Source organism: Hirundo rustica, chromosome 12, assembly GCF_015227805.2.
Source record: "Hirundo rustica isolate bHirRus1 chromosome 12, bHirRus1.pri.v3, whole genome shotgun sequence".
In the NCBI taxonomy this organism is placed as follows: Eukaryota; Metazoa; Chordata; class Aves; order Passeriformes; family Hirundinidae; genus Hirundo; species Hirundo rustica.
In genome coordinates this window covers 8,348,001-8,366,594 of record NC_053461.1, presented here as the reverse complement: position 1 = coordinate 8,366,594, position 18,594 = coordinate 8,348,001, and the positions used below count along the sequence as shown (strand labels likewise).

The window sequence follows — 18,594 nt, the reverse complement described above, 5'->3', positions numbered from 1 at the left end:
CGGGTTTTGCCGCCGCGCCGGGCCATGGAGGTGCTGCGCGTGCGCCACTGCCGGGCGCTGGTGTACTGCCGGCGCGCGCCGCCGCGCTGCCCCGCGTGCGGCGGGGACCTGCGCAGCGCCGGGCTGACCGCCGCGCCTGTCCGCCTGCACTGCCCCTTCCGGCACGGCCACGGGCAGCCCCGCGCCTTCCTCATCAGGCCCACCCGCGGCACCTTCCTTGAGTAACCGCCAGGGGGCGCCGCGGGAGCGGGGACGGGACTGAGGGGAAAAGGGAATGGGGCACAGGCAATGGGCGGGGAAAGGGGCGGGAACGGATATGGGAATGGAAATGGACGGGGAAAGGGGCGGGAACGGATATGGGAATGGAATGGGCGGGGAAAGGGGCGGGAATAGGGGAAAGAGGCGGGGAAGGAGCGGGAATGGGAATGGGCGGGAACGGGAATGGGCGGGGAAAGGGGCGGGAACGGATATGGGGAATGGGAATGGGCGGGGAAAGGGGCGGGAATAGGGAAAAGAGGTGGGGGAATGGGCGGGAACGGGAATGGGCGGGGAAAGGGGCGGGAATAGGGAAAAGAGGTGGGGGAATGGGCGGGAACGGGAATGGGAATGAGCGGGGAAAGGGGCGGGAATAGGGAAAAGAGGTGGGGGAATGGACGGGAACGGGAATGGGAATGAGCGGGGAAAGGGGCGGGAATAGGGAAAAGGGGCGGGAACGGGACTGGGAATGGGAATAGGTGGGGAAAGGGGCAGGAATGGGGAAAGAGGAAGGGGGAACGGGAAAGGGCAGGGAACGGGAATGAGGAAAAGGGGCAGGAACGGGGAAAGGGAAAGGGGCCGGAACGGGAATGGGGAATGGGAAAAGGGGAGGGAAATAGGGCCAAGAATGGGAGGGAAAAGGGATGGAAAAGGGTGGAAAAGGGGCGGGCACTGACAGGGACTAGGGAGGGGAAAGGGGAAGGGAATGGGGAGGGAGAGCCAGGTAAAGGGAAGGGAAAAGGGGAAGGAAAGAGAATGGAAGACAAGGGAAGGGATAAGGAAATGAAATGGGAAGACAGGAGAGAGGGAAGGGGAAAAGGGAAGGGAAAGGAGAAGGAGATGAAATGGGGAGAGGGGGAAGGAAAGGGAATGGGAAGAGGAACACAAGGGGAAGAAGGAAGGGGCAGGGGAAAGGACGGGGCAGGGCTCGCAGCTGCCCTGGGATCGCAGTCGCCCTCGTGCAGGTGTCGCGAAGCTCTGCTGTGCTGTACAGGGACGTCGCTGTCCCTCAGCAGCCCCTCTGCTTTGCTTCCAGCGGCTACGATGGGGACAGCGACCTCCACGTCGGGATCACCAATTCCAAGGGTAACCAGCGCCCTGCGGGTCCCTGCTGTGCCCCCTCCCACAGCCCGCAGGAGCCAGCTCGGCCCCGTGTCCCCTCCAGCCACCCCTGCTGCCCTGGCAGTTCCAGTTCAGAATATCCCGGGACGGGCTCGTTGAGAAGGATCTTGCCTTGCAGCAGAGCTCCGGAGCAAATCCGTTCTCCTGAATGGATTAAGCAGGCATTGAATGGGATAAACAGGTGCCTCCCACCCCTGGAATGAAAGGCCTATGCTTGCTTTAAAGGAATTACAGTTTGAGTTTAACACATTGCTAGTTCTAAAAACACCCCTAATTAAAAAAAAAAAAAAAAAAAAAAAAATTAAAAGCCACATTAAAAATCCTATGGGGTTCTAGCCAGAGCAGGCCACCCTGCAAAACATCATTTCACGTGTATGTTAAATACAAAGCCAGTCTCCTTTGGGGGGTTAAAAAATGAAGCCTGATTGTCCTTAATTTGCTCTGGTTGTTATTAGAGCCAAACTTTTTTTCAAACCACACTGTGAAAATGAGACCAGGTTTTTGCTGGAAGCCAGGACTGCATTTCCTACTGGGCAGATGAGAATTTGAGTCAGAAAAAACAACCCAAAAAGGGCTCAGTGTGCGTTCCGCAGCACCCCACCACTGTGCTTGCAGGCGTGGTGTACAACTATGACCAGGAGGGTGTGCACAGGGCTGGCAGTGGCTGGGAGCAGAGCATCAGCATCCCCCTGGTGCAGCCGGACATGTGGGAGCTCCTGCAGCAGTGGGACGACCTCCTGGAGGAATTCTCCTTGGAAGAGGCCTGGCTCCCTCACAGGTATGTGGGGAACAGCTGGGGTGTGTTTGGGGTGAGGTTTGGGGGGCATTCAGAGCCTGGTTCCTTCAGGACACGCACTCCTGGCAGCCCAGCCTGCCTGCACACAATGTTCTGAATTTTAAGTAAAACTCAGCTGTTGGAACACCAAAGCTCTAAAGCAAGAGGTGGCTTTAGGGAATTTTGCATTAAAGCCCCAGCTGAATGCAACACAACCTGCATGCTGCTGAGTGCAAAATCCAGGCACAATTCCGTAATTATTTTACTAGGGGACTGGCAGTGCCCTGCTGAGGAGGTGTTTGGTGAGGGGCAGTGCCCTGCTGAGGAGGTTTTTCCCCAGGTACCAGGAGCAGCAGCACAACTGCTTCACCTTCGCCCTGGCCTTCATCAACTGCGTGCGGCAGGGCCGGGGCCGGCAGCCGCTGAGCAAAGCCCAGTTCACTGAGAGCTTCCTACTGCCCCACACCAGGGAGGCCTCCAGGTTCCTCACCCTGCACCAGCAGCTGGCTCACACAGACTTCTACATCATGCCCTTGGCTGAACAGGAGCAGGAGAGTGTGGCTGCAAAGCACAGCCTGCTGGAGTAGCAGTGGGAAGGGAAGGGTTGAGGCTCCACGGCTCAGGGTTTGAGGTTTAATGTAGTTAAGTTTTAAGCATTAACTTCACTCTGCACCTCAGGGAAGGATCGGAACACTGAGCTTGTGCATTTCAGTGAAGTAACACAAACACGACAGAGAATTTCCACAGGAGCTATTCCTGTGCAAAAATGTTTTCTGATTTAGCATTCCCTGTGTGCTCTGTTCTGCACAGACACTTCACACCAGAAATCAGAACTGCTGTGGAGTTCAGGGCTTTACAAATGAACTGTGGCAGCTGTAGCAAACCAAAAAGTCCTTTTCCTGACACATGTTTACTGATGAGTGAAAAAAAGGGAACACATGCTCGTGTGCTGCTGAAATCCCAAACCCCTGTCTGACTGTTGATTTCCTTTCCTTTAATCGCTAATAAATTTACCCACAAATAAATCCAGCCTCTTTGTCTGTCAGATTTCTTTTTCCATTCTGAAAGAATGCTAAGATGGAATTCAGATACCTGAATGTGAAGCTGCAAATACCAACGGAAGAAACACATCTTACCCAGATGGGGAAAGGTGCCCAGGCCCCAGAATAAATTTAAATTCTGGGAAGAATTCCTCAATTCTGAGCCATGATTTTAAAAATAAGTTCCAGGGTCCCAACTGCAACAACCAAACCTCTCCCCAAACCCAAATCTCAATTCCCCAAGGCTGTGAAGTCAGATTTGTGCTGCCATAATATCAGAAATACTGTTCCTAATGACCAGCATAGCCACCACTCAAACATGCACCTTTTTATCTTTTGTGTTTTGGGTTGGGGCACAGGCTTTAATGTTTTCCCTTTCATCTGTTCAGGTATATTTTACAGTAAAGCATCTCCAGTAAACACAATACTCCTCATTTAAAACAGCATTTATGCACAGTGAATATGTTGGTAGAAAATGTTCTGAGGCAAGAGTTCTTCAGGAGATCAGGTAAAAAATAACATCATCAGGTAAAAAACATCATCAAGTAAAAACCAACAAAAAGTGGTTCTTAAAAAGTGAGGTTTTCTTGCGCAGTCAGTTAAAATTCATCTTGCTCACTGCGCTCACGGGAGGAAACCCAACGAGTCACGATCAGCTCCTGAAATAAAAATAATTGAAATAAAGCAATTATTATGGGAAAAAAACCCCAAAGCTACAGAAAATCACTGAGGGATGATGACTAGGCCTGTAAAACTGATGTGTATTATGTGACATAGCTGTTTTAGTAGATGCCTGTGTTTGTTCCTGAAGTGAACTGAACTCTCACACACTTTTCCCCTCTTATTTCTGAGCTTCTCTTAGCCCTGCCATCTCCAGAAGTTTTTTAGAAATCCCTATTTCCCCATGCAAATGCTTACAGGCACAACATCAGCAACATTCACATTCAGATTAGGAGGTTTTAAGTTTATAGAGGTTCTGCAATGCACTTTTCATGATTGGGGCATGATGGAATTTAGTTTTACTGCAGCCACATCTGCAAAACCCAAATCAAGCCAAAGAACAAGACACAGCTGTCCCGAGGATCTGCAAAAAAGCAGGAAGCCCTCTCACCTGAACCTTGATTCTCTTCATGCACTCTGGGGTTGACATCTCCTCTGCAGTCATGTCAGAAGGTCTGATCAGATAGCACAGCATGAGCTCCTGAGGGGAGCCAGGAAAAACAGGAATTTCAGTGGGTTATGGGAAGCACCGTGAGGCTCACACAGAAAATCTCAGATTTCAGTCTCACTGCTCAAAAGAAAATCCTGGGAGATGGAAAGGGCTTTAAAAACAGAAGTGGCAATCAGGAGACAAGCATCCCTTGGGTCTTTTTGCTGTTCCTCACATAGCTTTTATCATTCCTACGGGTGGCAGAACTTTAGTAATTACTATTTAATAATAATTCTTCCAGGATTCACCTGGATATCGACAAAGGAAACTTCTCTCCCTACTGGCAGATCAACATATTGTTCAGCAGGATTCCCTTCCCAGCCTTACTCCAAGTCCCTGCCCTTTGGAGCCAAACTTTATCATCCCAAAGGTGTTTTCACCCCAGCACTTGTACCTTAGAAGCATTTGCAGTTGTTCTGTTCAGCCCAGACAGGGACATCCAGCTGAGGGGTCTGCGAAGGGAACCTTCAAAACTGTCATCCACCAGCTCAGCAATGACAGAGTAACTGGAAAATACAACAGGCAGGACAAGTCACAGAAAGGAAAGTGGCATTTTCTGAAGACGACTCAAGAGCCAGAGGCTAAAAACTGGCATTAAACAATCTGTCAGCTTGCAGGCTGCAAGCTTTGATTGAGTCTTTTTTCTGTAAGAGGAGAAATACTGAAGTTGTGGATGTGCCCAGTGGTGTCCTCTCTCCCCACCCTCCTGATGTTTGTAGCATTCTCTTTGTTGATGCCAGGCTGACATTTATAACCAATTTATTATCTACTAGTTGAACCTGACTAGCCAACAAATAAAGACAATTACCACCCCTTAAAAGTTCACCCAAATTACATAAATTGCACAGACCACATATTTTTCTAAGTCAGTATTACAAAATCCATTTATTTTCCTGATTGCACCATCATATGAATACCGAATCCAGTGCAACTTGTAATTTTTAATGCCTGTTATTTATATTCAAAGAAATGGAGTCATTTAGCACCTTTGCTAAAAGGATTTTCATGTTCCCAGTGTGAACACAGCTGGCAATGTGTTTTGAGTGATGAATATTGTGCTGAACCAGTGAAGATGCTGCATTGGTGTGAGTGAAATTTAATTTGAAGCAAAGGAATGAGCCAGAAAAACAAGTGTCAAACCTGGCATGGTAGAAGGGGGGCCCTTTTCGATACAGCACTGAAATGAAAGAGAAACACCTCAGTTAGATTAGAGTTCCAATGAGTTTAACACCATCAATATTGTCAAATGTTCCGTAAATTTTAATTACACGAGACAAAACTTCAACTCTTCTGAATTCTTCTCAGAATTAGGTTGTCCCAGCAAGTGGAGAGAGGAAAGGGCAGCAGAGGGACTCAGGTCAGAGGTAAGGCAGAAGAACCAGCGGAATTAGCAATTGTTGTAGGAGAGAGTTTAGGATGGAATTTTCTGGCAGGGATGATGAATTCAACCAGAGCTACACACTGACCTAAAGGACTTGCTCAGCACAACCCCCAAACTGTGTCACCATTAAAACACCTGCTGGGTTGCTCACATCCCAAAATACCTCACTTTAATGCATATTCTCCTGTAGTAACAGTAACGACTGCTTATGTTGACATGAGCTAAATGGAGTTCTTGAATTCCTTAGCAAGGACACCACTAACTACTTTTGAAATATTAAACCCCGAACAATAATAAAAAAGCCAAGTCCACTCTCTATCTCCCGCAAAAACCCCACACATAGAAACAGTCTTAGCAGGAAATTCAGAAATCCAGCTTCTCTTAAATGGAATGAAGGAGGTGCATGAACTTTAATGTGAATTGGGATCTGGATTCAAACCTGTTATTCTAGAGACTGTCATATTAACACCGCAGGAGAGGTGTTTAGAAGGGGGCAGAGAAAGCTGGGAAGGGAATTTCAGGACAGTCCTGTAGGAACTATGAACCTCATGAAGCAAACCAGACCTTCTAAGCTGTCTCTACACCTGCTGGATATGGGATATTCCTTTCCACTCACACCCCAACTTCACTGCTAACCCCAAATGTCCTTTGCCAACTGCAAGCAGCAAAGGCTGCTGCAGTCCTGCAGCTCCTCACCGAATTCCTGGAGGTCTGCCTTGCCTGGAGGAGGGGTGAGCAGGAAAGGATCCCGTTTTTGGGGAGGTACTCACAGAGATCTGTGCCGTACTTCAGCCCCACCTTGGGCACCCAGCCCTTGCCCCTGAAGTAGTGGTAGGCCATGTAGGTGGTTTTGAAATCAGGCTTCACCTCACTGAACACCTCCCACAGCTTCACGATGCTCAGGGGCTCCTGCAAACCACACAGCAAGGTCAGTGCACCGACACAAACCAGCAGCCTCTGGAATCTGGCATTTGGCTGCTGTGACATTTGGTGTTTGGCTGTGATGCTGGGTGGCAGAGCACAGACTGCAGACAGTAAAACACAGAATCCCTGCATTCAAGACCTGGTGCTCCACTTAGTGGGTTTTTTAGGTAATCAGTCCCATATCACCCCTGTTTAAGGAAAGGCTGATAAACTAAAAGCATGGGTTTGAATTATTATGGCATTATACAGCTTGATATAATTGTTTAAAAATCCAAGGAATTTTGCCATTTCAGGTGTGTGATTATTCACCGTATTTATTTCTCCTGAATTTCTTGCCTAAGTTACAACAAAAATCCTTTTTCTGCAGACAGACAGTGCTTAATTTTATTTGTCTTGATAAACTTAAAACTGTCAGGTCTGTATTTCCCAAACAGAAATACCATTACTTGTAAGGAAATCTTCCCAGTTCCTGTGTTTGGTATTTCCTCCTCCAGAATTAACAGCACAATCCCTGCCATACAGGTAAAGATTCAGACCAAACCATATCCAAAGAAAAAGCATCCCCAGTAATCCAAAATGAATCCAATCTCTTACCTCCCCGTAATAAATACTTAAACATCCCAGAGCATACACCAGGAAAAAAGCCTGAAAAAACAAACAGAGTCAGTTTAACTGATAGCTACATTCCTCCTGTAATTTATACATAAAGCCTAGTGAGAACAAAGGCTTCATTAATTAATTTTCTACAACGTCATCCCTGTTGAAGGCATGGTGTTAAAACTAACACTTAAATATACTAATGCTAAAATTTATATTAAATATATTTAGAAGCAGCAGAATTGAAAGAGGATTCAGATAAATGTTGCATTCCTGGTATTTCTATAATGAAGTCCTGTCACTGGTCTCTGTGTCAGTGGCATTACTCACCTAAAGCAAACAGGACTGGACCCTATTTTTTAACTATCTCATGTAATTATCACAGCTTATTAAAACTAAGTTTAATGCCCAAGACAATCCAGGTACTAAGGAGAGACAGGAGGACCCTGTCTTTCAGAAACAAGTTTTAAATGACAATGTAACACAGATTAAAGTTTGCTTTTTCACTTGAAAAGCAAACTAACTTGTACTGTGCTTGACACATACCTCTTCCAAGCTGAGTTGTAAGTACTCAAAAATCCTAAATGGGTTTTTTCTGCATACTAGTACTTCTTTCTTGACAAACTGCAAGAAAAAATGACTACTATTAAAACTGGAAAAAACTCTGAATTCTGAAAGCAGCGTTTCCCAAAAGATCAGGATCCTTTTCCTTACATTCTCTTGAGCATGAATGGAGCCATCTTCAGGACAGGAGCATCCTTCTTCCTCCTCTTGCACCAGCACATATTCTGGAGCACATTCCCTTGAGTCCAAGCCCTCCCAACGCCTCTGCTCAGGGCTCTGTTTCACCTCGCATGTGCAGAGCACAGCAGGGTCCCGGTGGCAGGGCCCTTCAGCCATTTCCCTGGGATCCCCCTGTTCCTGGTGCCTGGAGCCACTCCCAGGATCCAGGGCTGCATCGCCTCCCTCCTGGGAGCTGCTGTTCTGTCCCTCAGGACTCTGGGCTCCCTCACTGCCAGCAGATTTCCTGCTCCTGGAGCTGCTGTTCTGTCCCTCAGGACTCTGGGCTCCCTCACTGCCAGCAGATTTCCCGCTCACTTCTGCATCTCCTGGCTTTGGGCCCCCTCTGGAGCAGCTGTTCCCAGTTTGTTCGGCCCCATCCCCTCTGGAGAAGGGCAGCCCCAGGGGTTTGGTGTAATTCTCTAGGATTTTGGTGATGGAGCAGTCGTCGAGGCCCTGCTCCTGCAGGACACTTTTAGCCCATTGCACTCGGTGCTGGTACCTGGGGAACACAAGAAATGAGCAATTCTGGGGATTCCATCCTTTAACTCAACCCCAGAAGGTTCAGCACAGCTCACAAACACCCCCCGCCCCCAACAGCTGCTGGGCACAGATGTGATTGATGCGGTGAGGCTCCAGTTTTTAGGGAGCTTCATGAACATCAGGATTCTGCTGCCTCCTCTGCCTTTGTTTGGCCTTTCAAATTTCCCTGGCAGCAAACACCATTGCTGAGCCCTGCACAAGCTGCAGCTTCAAGGAGCAGGAACTTCACCAGGCAGAAAACTCCTTCTCCCACGGAAGCCTTAAGCTTGAGTCCCCCAAAAAAACCATGCTGGAATTTCAGGATTCAAACATGGAACGAGAGCCCTCACACTTCAGCTTTTACACAGCCAAGGACTGAGAGCAGGAGCTGCAAAACTCTGCTTTAACCGCCTTGGAAACAGCAATGGCACAGCAGAAACACCAGTGGAAACATCTCCAGCAGGAGATTTTTCAACCAACCCCCTTAGTTCATTCCCTAAGAAATGACAATAATCCCATCATGGAGGTATTTACAACTTTCAGCTACCATTTCTAATATTTTTCAGTCAAGACAGAGTTTTTAGTGCCTTTTCAGTTCCTTTTCCTGGAAACTAACATTAATATCCAGTTGAAACATGACTCTTCACTCTGTGAAAGTGCAAATCTCGTCCAGCATTTTTTATTTCCCTGAACAAAATCCTCAGGCAGAAATTTCAGCCCAGGTGATGAAGACAATTAAATGCAAATTTAATGTGTCAACACAAATACAAGTCCCCCTGCAGGCTCCTGATAAAGCTGGGCAATTCAGTGCTGTGCTCTTTGTTATACAAAAGACACTCCTCTTTGTCCTGTTATTTAATTACCACTCAATTTGCACTTGCAGGTCTCGACTGAGGCAGAGCATTTTGTGCACCAATAAAATCACACTTTTTTTTGTTGCTCAGCATCTGCAAGCAGTACTAAATGTAGGGGCATTAATAATAAAATACTAATTATTACTGTTACTGTTTTTCTTACCGAAAACTGAGGGCTGCAGCAGCACAATTTTCAAATTTAAGTGGATTTTTTTACTTATCATAAGATTCAAACCAACTGAGTAAATCACCTACACTTGCTTAACAGCTTATACACTATTTAAGCAGAAAAAAATAAATACGTGGTCCAATACTCTCTTTTGCTAAGTGTACAAAGGACCAGTGTTAACTGACACTTGTAGAAGTTCAAGAGCTGCTTCAGCTACACCATAAAAATCCCATATGGAAATGGAAGAGATATTTTAAATACCCTGCACCCCAGAAACTTCTTTTCCTGCTCCTCACCTGAAGAATGTTTATTATGCTTGTAACTGTTATTAATTAATTACCCATTCTGTGCATGCACTCAGCCTTGGCTTCTATTCAGCATTCAACACCTAGAAGCTTACATGAAAAACCACCCTGAATAACATCCTTGGCCCTACTTCTGCTTCTTCTAAAGGGATTTAAAAATTAAATAATGAGAGAAGAAACAGAAGCAAGCCACCCTCATTATTTATACAGCCATCAACCTGAACCCCAGGAAGAGAAATATAAACCAGAATAGTCTATTTCCTAAAACCACCAAGAAAAAGGCAAATTAACTTACTTTTGAGATGTAATTATGGGCATGTTCGTGTTAATATCTGTGTAAAGAAAAATCATACATTGTTTCATGAATATAAACGTTTTGTGTGATTTTGATCACTGGGAATTGTCCCCTTTTTCGGTCCTCAAAGCCATTTTGGTCCCACTTTTCAAGCAGGGCCACAGCAGAACCAGGAAAGGCACAAATATAACAGCCTGCATAGAGAATTAAATACACCTTTTTTCTCCAGACAATTACGGAGGGACAGGATAAAATCCAGTGATGGCCACTGGGACTTCACTGTCATGGGAGAGGTGAGTAAAGATTGAGTTTTAATATGAACAGCCAAGAGCAGACTGGGTGTGACTAGCTACAGGCAGACGGAAAACTTCACCAATCCTTCCCTCATCATTTCAGGGACACCAAAATCAGCAGATTAAACCCCAGGAAAATTAGGGAAAGAAAAGCCCCAGGATGACCCTTTTAATTCAGTCTTCCCAAGCAACAACTCAGTGAAGGTTTGGGAGAATGCTCTAAAGAATTATCCACACAGATTTCATATTGCTGGATTTTTCCCAGACACGAGAGATGGAGAGAGATCCTTCACCCGATCCAATCCAGCAGATTATTCTTCTGCATGTAATTTATAAAAATATAACTTCAATGAGTGAGGAACAAGCTACCAGAGCAGTGCTGAGCTACAAACACCCCCATTTACCTCTCCACTTGGCCACTAGCAGAGGATCCGAGATGCTGAACACTGGCCGGCTCCTGGAAAGGATCCCTTTTCCAAAATAGCCCTGCAAAGGACAGGAAAACCTCCAGATTATTTCATGGGGTTAAAAACTTCTTTCCCAGTCATAAAATGTGGGATGGTGAGATCAGCTAGAACAAACAGCTCTGCCTAAAGCTTCTTGAGCTGCTGGTGATGGGCTCAGCATTAAACACCTGATTTAACCAAGGGCTTAAATCCCATTTAGCCTGGAGAGGGTTGGGTCTTTTTCCTGAATTCTAAATATGTCAGCCAACATCTCCTAACAAATGTTTGAAAGCAACACCTGATACCAAGGACACACCACTGCATTAGAATGCTGCTGAAATGGTACTCAGACACAAAAAACTTAACACAGCTTGTTTTACATAGGAATAAATCCCTCTGAAGTGAAAAGAATTATACAAGCATTTCTAAAGCACTAATATTCCAACCTCTTGAGCTTTAAAAACAAGAAGATGCTTTGAAAAGTTGCATGAAATGTTGAAAGGAGACATAAACATGAAGGTTTGCAGCTGTTCCTTAGCTCACAATGTCACTTCATTCCAAAAGTTATTTGCTTAGATAAGAAAGACTTTTCACATTTGATACAGGATATATTTTTTTGTACTGATTTCAGGAGAGAAGCGAAACATTGAGAATCACAGGAGGCTGAAGGGGCAGGAATGCATAAAGGCAGCAGATTTGAACCAGTATTATGTTTTACCTGCATTTAAAACACTACAAACATTGTGCAAACGGTGCAGCACCTTATTGTAGAGCTGTTCAATATCCTCGGGGTTCCTCACAATCACGTTGTTGTTAATGATCTCAGCCTGGCACAGTCTGAAATCCTTCCCCCCCACATCCACAGGAAAGGGAGCCTCATAGGACTCAAAAACTCTTCTTTTCCTTCTTGGGGGGTGAAAAACTGCTTCTGCCATTTCTTAATTTATCCTCCTAAAAAGGGGAAAGAAAAGATTTAACTCTTGGGAATTCAGGCTCACCCATTTTTCAGTGTTTCAGCAAGACCCCTTCTACAATATGAAAATTCTCCATGGATCCTGCGGGGCAGCACAGGTTTAATTCTGTAACTCTTACACCAAACAGACACGGGCAGGGATGAGCTGCAGATCTCTGCTCTGGCTCTGGGGCATCCCTTGCAGAGCAGACAGGGATGCTCCCCAGCCCAGAGTTTATGAATGAAACTTCAGTAATAAAGGAATAAAAATACATTCAGAAATAAGGCAGAGGAACGAGCACAAAAGCAGAAACCATACAAGCGCCCAAATATGAACCGTTCTGAATAGCGTGAGCTCCAGGAGCACAGGGTTGTTGAGGGGTGTGTGCAAGGCCGGGGGCTGACAATGATCCCGTGGATCCCTTCCAGCTGGGACATCCTGTGCCTCTGTCAGTCAGGGAACGCATTCTGCAGGAAGAGCCGTGGCCCGGCAGGATTCTCTGCCTGAAACCGGGATCCGCTCTGGCGAGGGACGGCGGGCCAGGGATCCCCTCAGGGCGGCACCGGGAGCCCCGCCGGGATGGCTGCAAGAGCTGCACGCGACGCCGGGGCCGTGCCGGCGGGTTTGAGGGCAGAGTGCGATCCCGGGGTGTGCGGGTGGGTTCGAGGGGCAGTGTGCGGTCCCGGGGTATCCCGGTGGGTTCGAGGGGCAGTGTGCGGTCCCGGGGTATCCCGGTGGGTTCGAGGGGCAGTGTGCGGTCCCGGGGTATCCCGGTGGGTTCGAGGGGCAGTGTGCGGTCCCGGGGTATCCCGGTGGGTTCGAGGGGCAGTGTGCGGTCCCGGGGCATCCCGGTGGGTTCGAGGGGCAGTGTGCGGTCCCGGGGCATCCCGGTGGGTTCGAGGGGCAGTGTGCGGTCCCGGGGCATCCCGGTGGGTTCGAGGGACACCGAGCCGGGCCATTCTCACCGCCCGCGCGCGCCACGCACCGCCACCATCACCGCCGCGCCGCCACTGCGCCTGCGCACTGAGCCCGCCTCAGCCCCACCACCCCGGAGGTCCCGCCCCTCTCCGGTCTCTCACCGCTCCGGGCCCGTCCCGCCCCGCCCCGCTCCGGTCTCCGCCCCCGCCCCGCCCCGCCCCCGCCCCGCTCCGGTCTCCGCCCCCGCCCCGCCCCGCCCCCGCCCCGCTCCGGTCTCCGCCCCCGCCCCGCCCCGCCCCCGCCCCGCTCCGGTCTCCGGCCCGCCCCGCTCCGGCCCCGCCCCGCCCCGCCCCGCTCCGGTCTCCGCCCCCGCCCCGCTCCGGCCCCGCCCCGCTCCGGCCCCGCCCCGCCCCGCTCCGGTCTCCGCTCCGGTCTCCGGCCCGGCCCCGCCCCGGCCTCGCCCCGCTCCGTTCCCTGCCGCGCTCCATCCCCGGTCCCGCTCCGTCCTTGTCTGGGGGTTCGGTCCCGCTTCGTCCTAGCCCAGAGGGAGATCCGGTCCCTCTCGAAGCGTTCTGGTCCTGCTTCACTCGCGGCTGCGGGGCTGTCCCTTCCGGGGACAGATCACCCCTCGCTGGCAGCTTCAGCGTGACCCAGTGAGAGAAGCTTTTGGAGTGAGCTGTAAGCCCCTCGAGCAGCGGCAGCAGACACACGGAGAGGATTTATTAGCGGTGGGGGGGACGCAGGGACAACGTTCCACTCATTTGGCTCAGCGGCCACCCGGGAGAAGGCTCCGCTGTCCCACCGGGTGAGGCTGATCCTGCAGCTCAGAGCCAGGGCATGCTTGTGCAACTGTAAAATAAAAGCACCTGACTAAAATACAAAGCATTTTCACTATTTAGAAGCGGGCGTACCTTTTTCTACAGTTTGAGCTTTGCCCATCAAACCCACAGTCACCTTCACCCACGACACACCTGCTCCTGTTTTGGGATTACCCTGGGAGGTGCCACTGTCACACAAAACTCTTTGGTTCCAGGGACACAGACTGTCAGCAGAGAATTACAATTCCCGACAGAGATCAGTGAATTCCCTGGTGAAAAGTGGTAATAATACATCCTTCCTTAGGAGGTATTTTATCTCTCATTCCTGTTTTTTTATGGCGAGCCAAAGGGCAGGCAATAGTGGTTACAAGGCCAGACAGGAATTACTGTACAATACATGAGAATACTCAGCCTGTGTTCTTACAGTTATTGCCTACAGAGGTTCACTTGATACACCAGCTCGGGACTTTTAATTTGTTTTGATGTTGATTCGCATAAAAAGCATTGAAGCCAAAGCACAGAGGGGACTGATGTATTCCTGTCACCAGAGTACAGAGGTGCTCTGGTAGCTTCAGGTTCATTCTCAGAGCTCTGCCATTAAATCACCCAAATTAAAATATTCCAGGCAACAAAATGAAAGTGAAAAGATGTCACTCTGATTCAAAATTCCTTCTAAATTGGTCAAATCAAGACTCACTTGAATGGAAGCTGGGTTTATCTGTGCTAGCTGTATCTGTATTTTCTCTTTGTGCAGACACATTTACTATGAGATGTTCACTGCAGGGAGGAGCAGACACAACACGAGGAGCTACAGGCCACTCACATTCCCTTATCTGTGTGTGGCCTTGGGAGGAACCCACAGCCAGACTCTCAATTAACTCAGTCACACTCCTGTTCCTTCAACCAGATATCTGCTCCCATTCCTGATAAGCCCATACCATGCTGCAGGCAGAACTCGCTGTCTGAAGGACAAGTTTTAGATGAGTCACGTTTCTTTTTATCTGTCCATTTCTTTTATCAATAATTTGTACAGACACTCTCACAAATGTCTGCAGGCTCCCACGAGGCAGCAGGTGAGCAGGCAGCACCCCGGTGACAGGCTCTGAGCTGCAGCCCTTGCGGGGATCCCGCGGCGTCAGGAGTGTGACGGCTGTCAGGAGCCAAGGAGGCAGGGACAAAGCTGAAATAACCCGGTCTGGAAATGGTAAAATGCACAAACCAGACCTGCATTGGCCTGCAGGACCACCGGAATATGGGAGGAGCAAAATATATTGCAAAATAATGTTGTACCTGTGAGTGAGGACAAGGCTGAGGGTTGTACCGTGCTCACCACTGGGACTTTTCAGAGCTGCATCTTTCAGAGCTGCATAAACAAGCATCTCTCAGGAGCAGTACTAATAAAGCTAATCCTGCCTCGAGACACCGGGCTGCTCTAAAAGCGCTGGAGATCCCTTTCCCGGGAGTTTCCAGGATTTATTTCCCCTTCCCGGAACGTTCCTGTTGTGTCTGCAGTGCGGCAGAGGATGCGAGCTGCTCCCTGCTGCCCTGCGGGGGCTGAACGCCCGCAGCTCCTGCCGAGCCATCCCTCAGCTCAGCCCCTCTGTGCTCCGGTCCCTGGGCTTGGGAATGGCAGGGTGGGAACTGAGAATTCCCTCTTGTCCCCGGCTGATTCATTGCTCTAACGCAGAGTACTCAATTGCTTAATATATATTGATACTCAGCTGATTTATTGCATCGTTAAATTAAGGTCTAAGCCAATGCCAGCTTCCCTAAACCACCGTGGCTGTGACCCTTCAACCCTGGCACAGTTGCCTTTGCTGCCTGACTCTCAGTGTCTCCTTGTTTGCACTGCCAGCCCCCAAAATTCCAAACAGAAATATGATAGATTGAAATATGGATATGTTGTGGCCTCCGTGTCAGATCCAACACATCCATAGGAACCCCTCTGAACTCCCAATTTCTTTCCATGTGGAGGATGCTCCTGCTTTATGCTGTCATAGTATTTCTCAGGCCCTGGTGGAGGAATGGAGCTGAAAACCAGTTGCAGTGGCAAGACATGATCTCCCTGCCAGGTTCACTGAACTCCTGTGACCACAGACGTGGTGAATTCCTTTAAAATCTGCACAGCGTCTGCAATGCTGTGCTCTCAGCCTGCTTGCGGTTCGTGTCCTTCCACCAGCACTGCTTCATTGCAAAGCCCATCTGGAACCATCTGGAAGAAATATTCCATTTATTAAAATAGGAGCTCATTTAATATTGTACGAACTAATATTTAACAGCTCATGTTAACTAGTTACTGTGCTATGAAGTTTCCACCCCAGTAAAATGGAGTTGCCATGTGCAGGAAGGAACAGGGGAGTTTTGTTATCCAAAGTGGGTTTTTTGGGTGTTTGGGGATTTTGGAGTCAGTTGGGAGCTAATTCTCAGTCCTACCTCAGCCAAAACATACAGGCCAGGTACTCCTTAAATACATATTTTACATCTTTAGGCTTATTAAAAGAAACAGAAATGTCAGCCTGTAAAACTATTTGCCCATGTACAAAGCTGCTCATAAAATCATAAAATAATGATCTGTTCTTACAGTGTCTTTAGGTAATTTCAGAATCCGTGCCAAAAAGAAAGGGGTTTTGCACAGAGTCCCATGAAATTCAAGTCACGAGTTGTCATTGTAGTAATTTCTGTCTGGCTTTTACAGAATGTTCCTGTAAAATGTTGTTATCCCATCCGAGTTATAATCCACCAAACCCCCACGATGATACTCTCCTTTCTGAATAGAGCCCTTTTCTTTCTCACAAGGTGATGTGGACAGCAGTGGGAGGATGAGATGTAGTTATTTACATTAGCCAGTTCCAGTTTCCCCAGACTGACAGAAATTCCCATGGAAATTCTGGTTACATTAACTTTGACAGAGATATGGGACTGTTTTTGGAAACTTCTTTAAAAAAAACAACAAACCAACTAGGGAATACTTTTCATTTATATTAATGGGCAGCATCTTAATTTTCTTTATTAAAGAAATAAATCAAGGTTAGTTTCTGCTTAGTTTCAGATGGTTTTCACAGGAGACAAAAAAAGAGAAGTCAACTACTGGCCGAACATCAACCCAGTGAGGAATCTTGTAATAGCAGCAATCCCAAGGTGGATGGCAGTGAAGGGAACAGCATGAGAGAAGAGGATGAGTATGTCATGAGTATATTTACTCCAGGCATGGACAGTGATTGTGTGTTCTTGGGAGATTAAACACACTTGGATGTGGAATTCTTGTAGGATCCATGCCATGCCATGCCATGCCATGCCATGCCATGCCATGCCATGCCATGCCATGCCATGCCATGCCATGCCATGCCATGCCATGCCATCCCATCCCATCCCATCCCATCCCATCCCATCCCATCTTTCTCTGAGGGCATCACAGTCACTCCTTGCTCTCAATTTGTATTCCAGATGGGTTTGAAAATGATGTGAACATTAATTTTCTCTGCATCCAGTCTCCCCAAAGCCACTGCTTTCCTTCTCCTCCTGGAAACAAATGCAAAAGCTCTGAGCTGGCCATTCTAAGGAGAATTAAGGGCACTTAAACCCCCTGGTTTTCACCATTTTCACCTAGCCCTGGAGCTCCAGTCCCAGATTTATTTACCTTTTGCTGAAGAACCATTTGTTTCTGCATGGGTCATTAGTTTTTCTGCTACATCAGTCCCCTGGGTGAGCTGTTCAATGAGGCAAAGCTTCTGTCTGGCCAAATCCTGACTCCATCACCTTCACCTCATGTGGCTCAGCACTGTGGGCTGGGCACAAAACTCCAGGTTCAAGCAAGATGAGCAGTAAAAGTTCATTTTTTGGGTATGTATTTCAGTTGGAAAGAGCACAGTGAGTGTTTGGTGTCTCCACTAGGTGTCTACGTTTCAGCAGTTTTCATTCAGGGCTCCGCTCGGCCCCGTGCAAAATGCAGAGCAATCGTTCTGCTCTACTGCAAGATGAAAATGGGAGACGGATTTTCATATTAGTCAAGGGTGCACCTGGGCCTGCGTCTAAAAAGGCACAGAACACTCAAAAAGCACCGTTAAATTGCACATCTTAGACACTCAAACCAGCCCTATAAGGGCTGGCAGACTTTTCAGATATTGATTATTGCCTCTCTTGCTTTTCCTAATGTTATTCAAATTATTACGTGCTTTGTATTAACTTGTAGGAGCAAAGAGGAAAAGCTTTCCAGATTTTTAGTGGTTTGTTTTTAAAAAATTTTTTTTTTTTGACTTCCATTTTTTTTTTCTCTTCTGTTTTTTTTTTTTTTTTTTTTTTTTTTTTTTTTTTTTTTTATATATATATATTGTTTGACTTCCATTTTTTTCTCTCTTTTTTTTTTCATTCAGGCGATCACAGACCCCCAAAACAGCAGCTCAGGTTTTTTAGAAACACCTGCCTAATTGTTAAATAACTGCTTTGCTCATTACATTTATCTTCAAATATTGATGCCTAATATTTACCTACTTTTCCTGGGTATCTAATGGATCCTGGAAGGCAGGGTTTCATGCACTAAGTGAGCAAATGGACCTTTACATGCTCTCAATTTTAAACAAGCTGTAGGTAGCAGCCTTTGAGCCTTGGTGCTCATTTACTGAAGATGTTTTTCACAGCTTATGTTTGTGATTTGCAACCCCATTCATTAATAAGAAGTCAGAGAGCAGTGATTTCATTCAGATACAAGGGAACTCCAAGGAGCTGAAAAGGAGTTTTATTTAAGATTACTGAATTCTGTTCTAGGAATAACCCAGAAGATTTAAATTTTTTTTTTCTGTTTTTCTTCTGATTTCCCAGGCACTTTCAATTTGTTAAATGTAAGGGATAGAATATCTTAGAGTTTTAGGGAACGCTACGTGCCAGACCATTTTAAGGAAACATCCAGGACCATATGCAAACGAGGCTCTAGTGATTTATAA

General features: G+C 47.4%; 2 protein-coding genes across 5 annotated transcripts; one reads left to right on the top strand and one right to left on the bottom strand.

The window, feature by feature from the left end:
- The first annotated feature begins 24 nt into the window (after nt 1–24).
- Nucleotides 25–3,181, top strand: MKRN2OS (MKRN2 opposite strand). Its single transcript, XM_040076733.1, has 4 exons — nt 25–221; nt 1,292–1,341; nt 1,993–2,155; nt 2,493–3,181. The coding sequence occupies exons 1-4, from the start codon at nt 25–27 to the stop codon at nt 2,737–2,739; spliced, it is 657 nt and encodes a 218-aa protein (XP_039932667.1). The 3' UTR covers nt 2,740–3,181.
- A 180-nt stretch (nt 3,182–3,361) lies between these two features.
- Nucleotides 3,362–13,020, bottom strand: TSEN2 (tRNA splicing endonuclease subunit 2). Of its 4 annotated transcripts, none has more exons than XM_040076731.2 (12): nt 13,001–13,020; nt 11,730–11,919; nt 10,927–11,008; nt 10,230–10,266; nt 8,019–8,586; nt 7,851–7,928; nt 7,302–7,352; nt 6,554–6,692; nt 5,543–5,579; nt 4,797–4,908; nt 4,304–4,393; nt 3,363–3,851 (listed from the first exon to the last, which is right to left on the bottom strand). In XM_040076731.2, the coding sequence occupies exons 2-12, from the start codon at nt 11,901–11,903 to the stop codon at nt 3,792–3,794; spliced, it is 1,428 nt and encodes a 475-aa protein (XP_039932665.1). In that variant the 5' UTR covers nt 11,904–11,919; nt 13,001–13,020; the 3' UTR covers nt 3,363–3,791. The 4 variants fall into 4 exon arrangements, with proteins under 4 accessions (XP_039932666.1, XP_039932665.1, XP_039932663.1 ...); XM_040076729.2 differs by lacking the exon at nt 13,001–13,020 and adding an exon at nt 12,887–12,938; XM_040076730.2 differs by lacking the exon at nt 13,001–13,020 and adding an exon at nt 12,907–12,930.
- Between the last annotated feature and the right edge of the window lie 5,574 nt (nt 13,021–18,594).

Bases quoted from the DNA above. Each gene is read 5' to 3' on its own strand.
- MKRN2OS (XM_040076733.1), top strand. From the start codon at position 25: ATGGAGGTGCTGCGCGTGCGCCACTGCCGGGCGCTGGTGTACTGCCGG. The intron at 222-1,291 runs GTAACCGCCAGG...CTTTGCTTCCAG, and splicing joins ACCCGCGGCACCTTCCTTGA to CGGCTACGATGGGGACAGCG. The intron at 1,342-1,992 runs GTAACCAGCGCC...CTGTGCTTGCAG, and splicing joins CGGGATCACCAATTCCAAGG to GCGTGGTGTACAACTATGAC.
- TSEN2 (XM_040076731.2), bottom strand. From the start codon at position 11,903: ATGGCAGAAGCAGTTTTTCACCCCCCAAGAAGGAAAAGAAGAGTTTTT. The intron at 6,693-7,301 runs GTAAGAGATTGG...TGTGGTTTGCAG, and splicing joins TAAGTATTTATTACGGGGAG to GAGCCCCTGAGCATCGTGAA. The intron at 5,580-6,553 runs GTGAGTACCTCC...CTTTCATTTCAG, and splicing joins GAAGTACGGCACAGATCTCT to TGCTGTATCGAAAAGGGCCC.